The sequence below is a fragment of the Prionailurus bengalensis genome, chromosome E1 (genome assembly GCF_016509475.1).
Source record: "Prionailurus bengalensis isolate Pbe53 chromosome E1, Fcat_Pben_1.1_paternal_pri, whole genome shotgun sequence".
NCBI classification, from domain to species: Eukaryota; Metazoa; Chordata; class Mammalia; order Carnivora; family Felidae; genus Prionailurus; species Prionailurus bengalensis.
The window spans coordinates 15,062,413-15,074,197 of NC_057347.1; the positions used below are offsets into that span (position 1 = coordinate 15,062,413).

The window sequence follows — 11,785 nt, forward strand, 5'->3', positions numbered from 1 at the left end:
CTGCCAGGACCAAAGGCAGGCTGAGGTTTCCTCACAGGGTCTTGTTGGTTGTTAGTGGGTGGGGAAGTCTCCCAGCTAGGGCCTCCGTTGGGTAGCATGACCTAATGGAAAGATGTGGCTCCCACTCGCACCCCACACCCTCGCCTGTCCCCAGTACCCTAGGATTTGCAGCTTCATCTTCCTGCCCCCTCCACACTGAGACCAGCCCCTTAAAGCCCCGACTCAGCCTTTGCCCTCAGCTTTCCTTTTCATTTCTCTGGCGTCTGGTCTTCCCAGCACCCACCCGCCCGCCCTCTCAGGGAGGTGCCTCATGGCAGCCCGCCTCTCGGCACTGGTTTCCTCAGGAAAGGCCTTGGAAGGAAGCAGGGAGGGGGTTGGGAGCCGTGGGGGCCAGACTAACCCAAGCCCTCCCGCTGGACTGGCCGCCATGGGGCTGAGGCTGCTGGTCTCACTGTTGCTGCTCTGGACACAGGGTACCCAGGGGTCCAACCTGGACCCCAACGGGCGGCATGTCTGCACGGCCGGCAGGTGGGTCTTTGTAGGAATCTGATGGGGGGGGGGGGGGTGCCTGAACTGGTATTGCAGCATTGCAGGGAAGGAGGACATGAGGGAAGAGGTCATGGGCTGAAGGGAGGGGGGCTTGGGGACAGCCTAGAAGGTGGTGGGTAGTCAAGACAGAAGGTGGGAGGGCCAGGGAAGGAAAGGGAAGGAATTGGGGACACTGGGGCTGTGACTCTTGGCTAGGCCTGCCTGATGGGGCTGAGGCAGCCTCCCACATCTCAGCCAGAGACAGTGATCCACCTGCGGAGCCAGTCTGTCTGTCCCCCGGCTGACCCCTCTCTGCCCCACAGCCCCTCTGCTGAGCTCCAGTGCTGCCCAGGCTGGAGGCAGAAAGACCAAGAATGCACTATCCGTGAGTAGCCAGAACGGATCCCCACCTGAGAAGAAAGGAGAACATAGTCCAGTGACCCTTCCTGCCTCCCCTCCTGGGGCCTCCTATTTCCCCTTCTGAGCCCTAGAGCTAGGGTCCATCCTGACACCCCCCCCCCCCGCCCTGAGGGAATGGCTCTTGACGGGGCAGGGCGCTGGGAGCCAGTGAGAGGGGCAGAGTGTCCCCTGGTTGGTGCCATGCCACTGTCCTTCCCACCTGGGTGGGGTGTTTTTCAGCCATCTGTGAGGGGCTGGATGCTTGCCGGGAAGATGAAGTGTGCGTGAAACCAGGCCTCTGTCGATGCAAACCTGGATTCTTTGGGGCCCAGTGCAACTCCCGTGAGTCCTGAGTTTCATCTGGAGGATGAAGTTGTCAGGCGGAACCAGGGAGGGGAGCGGGGAGGCAAAGCGGGTAGAAATGTGATCTTAAAACGGCAGAGCCAGAATCCCTCCAAGCCTCACTGAGGAAATTGAGGCCCAGAGTCAGGAAGTGACGCATTCCTGGAAGATGCCCTGAGTCATCTGGTTTTTACCCATATCCACAAAGCCCTACCCACACTTTCAGTTCTGGGCCCTTCACCATCCACAACTTCTCAGAAAAGAGGGTGGTTACCCCTGTTGATCACAAAATGGACACGTTCTCTGTCTCCTTCGTGTGCACTTTATACACGTGTGGAGGAGGGTGGAAGGAGATAATCTGGCAGGGCTCTGCCCTGTCCTGGTGGGCAGGATGGCCAGAGAGCAGCCACCAGGAATCAGGGCTGAGAGGAGACGCAAGGGGGGAAATGTGGCTTCTCTTGTGACCCTCATGGTCAGTATCCAGGCAGGGGTGGACACTGGGACGCCCTGTCATCTCTAGTGGGGTGGGGGTGGAGGGAAGGGGGATGGGCATGAGAGAGAGGAAGGGACCTGAGTGAAATCCTACTGCTGTGTGACTCTGGGCAAACCTTTCCCACTCAGGAACTTTAAGTGTGTTCTGGAGTATGAAGTGGGAGTCTGGGCCACTCCAAAGGCTTTCTGTAGTTCCTGAGTCTGAGGCAGGAAGTGAGCTGTGCCCCAGGAGGTTAGGCTGCCAGATGTTCAAGGGTCTGTCTCCGGCTCTTGGAGGGTGGGCCTGGCGCCTCTCTTCCTTGTGGAAGGGCGCGCAGGGCGGAGATCCGCGCCTGGCCCTGAGCCCACTGACCCCTCTATGTTCCCCACCCGACTCCTGCAGGCTGCCCGAGTCAGTACTGGGGCCCAGATTGCCGTGAGACCTGCGCCTGCCACCCACACGGCCAGTGCGAGCCGGCCACGGGCGTGTGCCACTGCCAGGCGGAACGCTGGGGCAGCCGTTGCGAGTTCCAGTGCGACTGCGGCCCCCACGGGCGTTGCGACGCCGCGACGGGCGCGTGCCGCTGCGAGCCCGGCTGGTGGTCGCCCACTTGCCGCCGTCCGTGCCAGTGCAACCCGGCGGTGGCGCGCTGCGATCAAACCAACGGCTCCTGCCGCTGCGAGCCGGGCTGGTGGGGCCGCCGCTGCAGCTTCCGCTGCGCCTGCCACGGCTCGCCGTGCGCGCAGGAGACCGGCCGCTGCGTCTGCCGGTCGGGCCGGTGGGGTCCCGAGTGCCGGTATGAGTGCGAGTGCGTGCGCGGCCGCTGCAACGCCGTCTCCGGCCTGTGCGCCTGCCCGCCCGGCTTCCGCGGCGCGCGCTGCGAGCTGCCCTGCCCCGCCGGCAGCTACGGGCCGCACTGCCGCGACAGGTGAGCGGGGCCGTGGGGCTGCGGCTAGGCTGCGGGGAGGGCGTGCGGGGGGCGGGTGCTGACGGGGCTCACGCAGCAGCCGGGCAGAGGGACGGGCCGCCGGCGGTGGGGGTGTGGACAGAACGCGGGGAGGGCGGGCGAAGGAGCTGAAGGGAACGGGAGAGAAAGGGGATGGGCCCGGCAGGGGCGTCGCGCGGTGCCCTCGGCAAAAACATACAGGGACGGGATGAAAGGGGTGAAAAGACCCCCGATGCCCCTAGGTCCGGCCTCGCCCACCCTACGTCCGGCTACTGTTAAACGGACAATAGGAGTACTAGCAAGCTCTACTTAGAAGCAGAGAAAAGATGAACCACGTGACGAAATGATTGCAGGGTCCCTTTTAGACCTCGTGGCTTTCAAACTTAGGCGGGCCCCACCCACAATAAGAAATGGGTTTTAGGAGTGCCTGGCCGGCTCGTAGGTAGAGCATTTGGCTCTTGATCTGGGGGTTGTGAGTTCAAGCCCCAGGTTGGGCGCTGGGGACGGCGCTTACTTAAAAACAAATAAAATGAGCAAAACAACAACAAAAAGAAATGCGTGTTACATCCCCCCTATCTCATTCACACCCCTCTGTGGTAAAAGCTTAACAACATATACTTATCTTTGCTTCATATATATAATATATATTACATATGTGTGTATAGATACACATATGTGTGTATAGATACACACATATGTGTATATATACTGTAATGTTTTTATTTTTCTTTTTTTGATGCTGGTCTGCTAAGTTGATTTTATGAACAAATGAGTCTGATCCAAGCATATGACTCCAAATAATTATCTGGGGGGAACCTTGTCAAGAAACTGTTAAGAATCTGGGGCGCCTGGGTGGCGTAGTCGGTTAAGCGTCCGACTTCAGCCAGGTCACGATCTCGCGGTCCGTGAGTTCGAGCCCCGCATCAGGCTCTGGGCTGATGGCTCAGAGCCTGGAGCCTGTTTCCGTTTCTGTGTCTCCCTCTCTCTCTGCCCCTCGCCCGTTCATGCTCTGTCTCTCTCTGTCCCAAAAATAAATAAACGTTGAAAAAAAAAATTAAAAAAAAAAAGAATCAATAAGAAATTAGAATAAGGTAAACCTTGTTGGAAAAGTTGCTAAGAGAGTAGATCCTAAGAGTTTGCATCACAAACAAAAAAGCCATTGTTTTCCCTTTTTTGTACCTATATGAGATGAGGGATATTAACTAAACCTACTGTGGTGATCATTTCACACTATATGTAAGTCAAGTCGTTATGCTGTACACTTTAAAGTTGCATACTGTTGGGTCACCTGGGTGGCTCAGTCGGTGAAGCGTCCGACTTCGGCTTCAGGTCGTGATCTCGCGGTCCGTGAGTTCGAGCCCCGCGTGGGGCTCTGTGCTGACAGCTCAGAGCCTGGAGCCTATTTCAGGTTCTGTGTCTCCCTCTCTCTGACCCTCCCCCATTCATGCTCTGTCTCTCTCTGTCTCAAAAATAAATAAACATTAAAAAAAATTTTTTTTAAGTTGTATACTGTCAGTTATATCTCCAAAAAACCGGGGAAAGCATTTTTTAATATATTTTTTAAGTTATTTATTTTGAGAGAGAGAGAGAGAGGGGAATAGGGGCAGAGAGAGAGGGGAGAGAGACTCCCAAGCAGGCTCTGCACTGTCAGCCCAGACCCCGATGGGGGGGCTCGAACTCACAAACTGTGAGATCATGACCTGAGCCGAGATCGAGAGTCCGAGACTTAACTCCCTGAGCCACCCAGGTGCCCCAGCATTTTTTTTTCAAACATAAGATAAACTTGAAATTATAGTGATGAAAACAGACATGTTTTAATTTTTATGGATCTTTATGTTACGAGATAGAAGAGTCACAGTCATACCAGACCTCAGAGATGGCGTGGGTAGGAGGAAGAGAGGAGAAAGGATAGGAGGGAGAAGGTTGGCCAAGGTATCTTGGCTGCTCTGCCTGGGCTAATCCTGGGACCCTGGGAAGGATGGGTCCTGGAATGGGAAGTTGGAAGGAGAGGGCTGGAATCCTACGGAGATCATCTGTCCGGTCTTTTTGTTGTACAACATGGGGAAACTGAGGCTGAGACCTGCCTGAGTGTCCTGGATGCTCTCCAGTGTCCCTGGAGGCCTGGGTGGGCATTCCATCCATGGGCTCCTCAGTGCTCCCATGACTCCTTCTCTTCCCAGCTGCGGCCACTGCAAGCAGAACAAGCCATGCTCTGCAGATACAGGCAGCTGTGAGTCTTGCGAGCCGGGCTGGAATGGAACCCAGTGCCACCAGCCCTGCCCACCCGGAACCTTTGGCGAGAGCTGCCGGAAGCAGTGCCCCCACTGCCGGCTTGGGGAGGCCTGTCAGGCAGACACTGGGCACTGTCAGCGCTGTGACCCTGGGTGGCTGGGGCCCAGGTGAGGGGGCCAGCCTGCTCAGGGTGGGGGGCCCCCCTCCTTCAGGGTCCTCATTCCAGCCCTGGGATAGCTGGCCCCTCCCCCACTGGGGGCCTGCCTCCTGGCCAAGACTGACAGAAGAGAGAGGGGTGCTGATGAAGCCCTGGGCAGGCTTCTCTTCCAGCTCCCTCACCGCTCAGGTATCCTGCTCTCTTCCCCCTCCAGGGATCTGTAGTCTTGTCACCTATGGGGTTTGGCCCCAGGTTCAAGGCCCTGTTAACACCTGAGCTTCATTGCTGAGGCATAGACAGTTGGGGCCCTGAGTCCAGAAGCATGGGGGAAGACGCATAGGACCTTTTGAGGGGGGGGAGGTCTGCCCTGCCGGACCTGCCCTGCCCTCCTCTTCCGAGTCTCGCCTCACCTCAGATGTGAAGACCCCTGCCCGCTCGGCACCTTTGGGGAAGGCTGCACCTCTACCTGCCCCACCTGTGTTCAGGGGGCCTGTGATGCTGTGACTGGGGAATGTGTCTGCGACGTTGGCTACTGGGGACCCAGGTGAGAACTGGGGCCCTGGCAGGGAGGCACGGGCCTCGGTCAGGCGTCAGTGCAATCTGTGTCCTAAACTTCCCTTCTCGGGGCTTCTCCGCCTGCCTGCCTCCCGGATACCCACCCAGCAAGCTCTTACTGAAGAAGTTGTCCTCCTGTTGTGAGGTCTGCACCTTCTGAAGAAGGGTCAGAGTGATCTAATCTTAATCTCAAAGACCTGGCTCCGGAACTAGGCCGGGGAAGTTATTTAGGGGTGGGACTCCCAACTCCATTGTTGTTCCCGTGAGGCCTTCATGTGGTGAAACATAATCAAGGTCAATGTCTCCAATGGCAGGTTTTCCGCCTCTAGAACAGAATGTAGTATCAAATGGAAGAGACCTCATCTCATAGAAGAGAGGACCAAGGCCCAGAGAGTTTGGGGCAGGGCCGGACTCAGACCTCCAGACCCTGAGGACGTTTCTCTGGATGCCGTTGGCACCTTGCTTATTTCACATTAGTGTTGGATGGGCTAGGGACGAGCATCATGAGGGGTGGATCTTGCCCTATACTCTGGGGTATACCCTGGGGGGCTGGGGACCAAGGGGCAGCTTGTGGGGTGGCCTCTCTGGAAGATGAGCTTAGGGGCTAAGGGATTCTCCCAGACATGGCCAGGGGTACTTAGAATGTCCTCAGAGGTCAGAGGAGTCTACTTGGGCATCCTCAAGGGAAGTCTGCATGACAGGGGTTGGGGAGCAGTGCCCAGAAATCCACCTTCCCCTGTCCTCTGCCCACCCCTATCCCTTCTCACCAAGCCTTCAGCCTGTTTCTCTTGTCACCCCATAGCTGCAACACTTCATGCCCATCTGGCTTCCATGGCAACAACTGCTCTATTCCCTGTGAATGCCCAGGGGGATCCTGCCACCCTGTCTCTGGGGCCTGCCAGCTGGGTAAGGTGAAAAGGAGGGTGTGGGGTGCAGTGACCAGGGAAAATGGGCCCTTTATATGGCTTCAGGGACGTATCACTTGCCAGGGAGGCTGGGCTCACTTCAGAGACATTCCCTATACCTGAAATCTGTATGGATGCTCTGGAGACCCCTGAAGATATGATACGGCCCTTGCCTGCTGAGACACCAGGCTCGCATCCAGGGCTGGCATCCGTGAGCAGGCAGGTCTGGACACCGGGATGTGTATCAGGCGTGACAGTTGGGAGCAAGAGCTTGTGGAACATGGGCCGTGAAGAGGGGACAGGGTTGCAGAGAGGCTGCCTTGGGAAGAGGGCCTCCAGGCTGAGCAGAGCCTGTCTCTCTCAGAAGAAGGGGAGGGACCCACAGGTGGAAAATTCCGGGGTGGGGGAGGCAACTCAGAGCTGGAGATGAGATGCGATGTGTGGAAGACAGGAAAGCCCTGAACTTTCGGCCATTCCCCGCTCTCCCCAGGGCCTCACGGTCAGGATGCCGCCCTCATCGCAGGCATCCTTGTGCCTCTGCTGCTGCTGCTCCTGGGCATCGCCTTCTGTGCCTGCTGCTGCTGGGCCGCCCGGTTGGACCCCAAGGACAGGTGAATGCCGGCTCACCCCTTCCTCACCCCCAGCTCAAGCCACAGGGTGGGAGCAAGGTAGCATCTGGTTTCCTTTCAGCGGCGGGGAAGGGCTGGTCTTGGCGCACACACTTAGAGGGCATGAGGTAGTTGGCAGTGGCCATGGCCTGGAGACACCAGGTCGGCTGCCTGCCTTCCCTGCGAGTGTCCGAGTTGCATGAGTGTGCACAGTGGGCGCTGGGCACCAGGATGGCAAATCTCAAACCTGCAGCAGGAGGCCGAGGGTTTAGGGACCAGAGGGGGAATGCGGGGAAGGCAGAAGCAGCAGGGCAGCTCTGGGCACGGAGGGGAAGAGACGAGGCCTCAACACCCTCCACCACCCTCGAAGGAGAGTACAGAAGTCTGAGCAGTGGTTTAGCAGAGATGGTAGCTTCCTGAGAAAAGGAGATAATAGGAAGGATTTGGGCTTGCGGGGGCCTGCTGCAGGGGAATGTTGCTTGCACAGGGCTTTGTTCCTTTACAAAATCCCTTGGAGACTCACAGCAGCAAGGTTTAAAGCAGGGAATGTGGGGGCAGGAGGATTAGCGTTCTCAATTCACAGAGAAGGACATGGAGGCCCAAGGTGACCCAGCCTGTCACTAGCACGCGCAAAGCCCCTGCTCTGTTGTTCTGGATTCTCTGTCTGGTGCTCTCTTATTACTTCGTGCACTGAGCCTTGAACACGTCCTCCTCTGTGCTATGGGGGATTCACAGATGAGCAGACCCAATAGCCCCTCCCGTGGGGGTGGGGAGAGGCTGGGAATGACAAAGGCCATCAGAGTGTTCATAACAATGAAGCAGCTTGGGGATGGGGTCAAGGACAGGCTTCCTGGAGGTGGTGCCACTTCCAGAAACATAGCTGAGCTGGGGACTCAGCCAGATGATAACACAAAGCTGCATTTGGGGGAACCTCAGCAGGTGCCTGGAGCTAGACTGGGTCCTGAAAAAGAGTCTCAGAGCTAGGAGTTGTCCCCACTTTACAGATGAGGAAACCGAGGCCCGGAGAGGGGGAAGCCGGAACCAGAGTTGCTACCCAGTTCTATTTGAGCTATGCTGCCCTCTCTGACAGGCCCAAATCCCAGGCTCAATGGTTTGGGTTTTACTCTGTTGTCAAAGGGCACCGCCGAGGTAGACAGTCGCTGTGTCAGCCTGCCTCTCTCACATCGTTCTCTCCTGCCCCCACGCTGCCCCAACCGGTGGTCTTGTGCACCGACTGCCCTCCTCTCCCCTCAGGCCAGCAAGAGATGAAGCCGCCGTGTCCAGGGTGAAGATGCAGGTCTGGGGGGCGCTGACCAGCCTGGGCTCGGCGCTACCCTGTGGTTCCCTCAGCAGCCACAAGCTTCCCTGGGTGACAGGTGAGTGTGGGTGCTGCAGGTCAGGGGCTGGGACGGGACAAGGTCTTCCATGGAGCTCCGTGCCTGACCCAGAGCCCCCTGCAGTCTCACACCACGACCCGGAGATCCCCTTCAATCACAGCTTCATTGAGCCGCCCTCCGCCGGCTGGGCCTCGGACGACTCCTTCTCTTCTGATCCTGAGTCTGGCGAGGAGGACGAGGGCCCTGCCTACTGCGTGCCACCCCAAGAAGGTAACCAACCCCTCAACAGCCCGCGTGGCCCCGAGCAGCCCTGCCCACTACTTCTTTACTCCTTCAGCAAACGTGTATCAGGTGCCCATTCAAGTGCAGGTCACTGTTGCTGGCTGGGGGACATAGTAAAGAGCGACACGGATTCCCATCCTTGCCAACCTTCTAGTGTGGTGGGCAGGAATAAGACACGTGTAGGACCAGGTGATGCATGCTTTGATGGGGGACATACACGTAGGGGCTTGTAATCCAGCCATGTCAGGGGTGATTAGGGGCAGGGAAGATGTCTCTGTGTTCGTGATATCGGAACTGAGCCTGCTAGACTCAGGAGTCAGGAGTCAACAAAGCGCAAGTTGAGGAGGGATGGGAACGGCGTTTCAGGAGGACGGAACAGTGCACGTGAAGGTCCAAGGTGAGAGGGACATGACTGTGTGGCACTGAAAGAATGTTAGCTTGGTTAGAGTGTGGCATCAGTTCAAAGTGGGAAGGGATGGGGAGAAAAGTGTGTAGAAGGAGTAGGCTCTTCTCCTGTCTCTGTGCCCTCACCCTCTTCCTTGCCCCACTGATGAGGATCCCCAGAAGATGCTAAACTGAGTAAACAGGACGGATTGGGGTGGCCAGCCCCGTTTTGGCCAAGCTTTTCTGTCTCCTCTGCCAGGGATGGCCACTGTGGCGCACGGAGAGTTTCCAGAGGCCAGCCTGGCTGGAGGTCCCATCCCTCCCCCTGAGGACGCCTCCACACCATTCCCTATCCCACGCACTTCCAGCCTAGCACGGGCCAAGCGGCCATCAGTCTCCTTTGCTGAAGGCACCAAGTTTGCACCACAGAGTCGCCAAAGCTCAGGGGAGCTCTCCAGTCCTCTCCGAAAGCCCAAGAGGCTCTCCCGGGGGGCCCCGCTGAGTCCGGAAAGCCAGGAGGCTGAAGAGTCCATGGGCCCGGAGAAAGCAGAAACGGATGAGACCCTTCCTGGTGCTGCCAGCCCCAGGGATCCAGCCATTGGCCGCCGCCGGCTCCCACTTGGTGGCCGGACAGTGGCTGAGCGTGTGGAAGCCATTGAAGGCAGTGTCTCAGAGGGCTCAGGCTCCGTGACCACGATCTACATGCTGGCAGGGACACCCCAGGTATCTGAGGGCCCCGTCCGGTCTGTTCTCCGTCGTTTTGGTAGCTTCCAGAAAGGCCAGGCAGAGCCCAAGGTCAAGAGTGCCATCCCCAAGCCGCCACGCCGGGCCCTGAGTCGAAATAAGGACAGCCCCGGGCTGGCCTCCGGCACTGCCAGTCAGAGCCCCAACTTAGCCCCGAACCATGAGCTCACTAGGGCCTTAGAGTCTGCAGGAACTGGACCAGAGGAAGTGGCCAGGGGACCAGGCGATGGCACCAAGAACTCGGGGAGGGCCCAGGAGCTGGCCCCTGAGGATGGCCCTCAGGAACAGGATCCCCAGAAGCTGTCTGATGAGGAGGGGCAGGAGGAGCCCCAGTATGAGAATGTTGCACCCATCTCTGGGCCACCAGCACCCTGAGAGCCTTGAATTGGGGGAGAAGGAAGACTATGGATGGAGGGTAGGCATACGAACTGCCCCTGGCTCAGATTGTGTTTTGCTGGAAAAAGATCCCAGGGCCAGGAAAGACATACCAGAGCCTCTGCCCTTTCGTGGGGAAACGTCAGAGTTGGAGGCCAGTTGGCTCTGGGCCCTGGCAGTGCTCTGGGAGTGGTCTCGAAGGCCTGGGCAGCGACCCCATTGGGTGTGGTCAGGAAGGGGAAAGAGATGACCGTGGGGACTTTTTCTCTGTTGTCCTGGACTCTGTTTGCCCCCAAAGGCTATTCTTTTCTTCATTTGGAAAACATTTTTCTGAAATGGGAAACAACCTAAATATTCAGTGATAGAAGATTGGCTAAAGCAAGATTGCTTATGATACTTTCCTAAACAACCATGAAAAATCATGTTGTGCAAGAAGATTTAATATGGGAAATATGGGAGACTGTTTATGCTTTACTGTTAAGTGTAAAAAAGTAAGTTTTCTTCTTATAAATTTCATTTCCTTTTCCTTCACGATACATGTTTAGAATCCTTCCGTTTTGTGTGTGTTTTGTGATTGTTTTGCAGACTTTTTTTTTTTTTTTTTGTATATGCATAAAAAAGATTCGGGGGAACAGCATCAAGTGGCATTTTTTTTCTGGGAGATGAGATAGTGGCTGATATTTATTTTCTTCCTTCGTAAACTTCTGTATAATTTGTAAATGTTCTATAATGAACATTCTTTTTACTTTTCTCTCTAGATTTAATTTTTTTTTTACAAAAAAAATAAAAAAAAAATGTTGTTAAAAATAAAAAAAGTACGGGGGCGCCTGGGTGGCTCAGTCAGTTGAGCATCTGACTTCAGCCCGGGACACGATCTCGCGGTCTGTGAGTTCGAGCCCCGCGTCGGGCTCTGGCCTGATGGCTCAGAGCCTGGAGCCTGCTTCCGATTCTGTGTCTCCCTCTCTCTCTGCCCCTCCCCCGTTCATGCTCTGTCTCTCTCTGTCTCAAGAATAAATAAACGTTAAAAAAAATTTTAAAATACAATAAAATAAAAAAAGTACTAACATTACAGATATGTATAGAGTAGAAAGGAGATTGCCCCTTTCCCCAGAGGAGTCTGAGGGACAGGGGAGGGGCCAGACTTACTTGTCATTGAATGCCTTTTGGTTCTGAATTCTTTTCTCACATACTTGAATTACCCAGTCAGGACAGAAACGGCAGCTCCCCCTTCCATCCCAGAGCTCAGAGAATCTTGCAGACAGCTTAGATCCTTCCTTTTAGAGGTTTTCCTGTGCGCATATCGTTGTAGAATTTGGTTTTTTACTTAAATATACTCTGGATATCTTCTGATGTCAGTAATTATAAAGCTACCTCTTTTTATTAAAAAATGGCTGCATGGGATTCCATCATGTGGAACTAACACAGGTTATTTAAACCATCCCCTACCCATGGGAAGTTGGGTCATTTCTAATTGTTTTGATACAATAAATGATTCGGTGTACAACTTTGTCCGTATTTC

At 55.8% G+C, this 11,785-nt stretch overlaps 1 protein-coding gene across 2 annotated transcripts; it reads left to right on the plus strand.

The window, feature by feature from the left end:
• The first annotated feature begins 40 nt into the window (after positions 1 to 40).
• SCARF1 (scavenger receptor class F member 1) lies at positions 41 to 10,819 on the plus strand. Of its 2 annotated transcripts, none has more exons than XM_043583471.1 (11): positions 41 to 528; positions 852 to 913; positions 1,168 to 1,269; positions 2,144 to 2,669; positions 4,868 to 5,086; positions 5,492 to 5,620; positions 6,434 to 6,537; positions 7,027 to 7,147; positions 8,399 to 8,520; positions 8,605 to 8,751; positions 9,407 to 10,819. In XM_043583471.1, exons 1-11 carry the CDS (start codon positions 311 to 313, stop codon positions 10,264 to 10,266), a joined length of 2,610 nt encoding a protein of 869 aa, XP_043439406.1. In that variant the 5' UTR covers positions 41 to 310; the 3' UTR covers positions 10,267 to 10,819. The 2 variants fall into 2 exon arrangements, with proteins under 2 accessions (XP_043439406.1, XP_043439407.1); XM_043583472.1 differs by having other exon boundaries at positions 8,642 to 8,751; positions 9,407 to 9,520.
• The last annotated feature ends 966 nt before the right edge of the window (positions 10,820 to 11,785 follow it).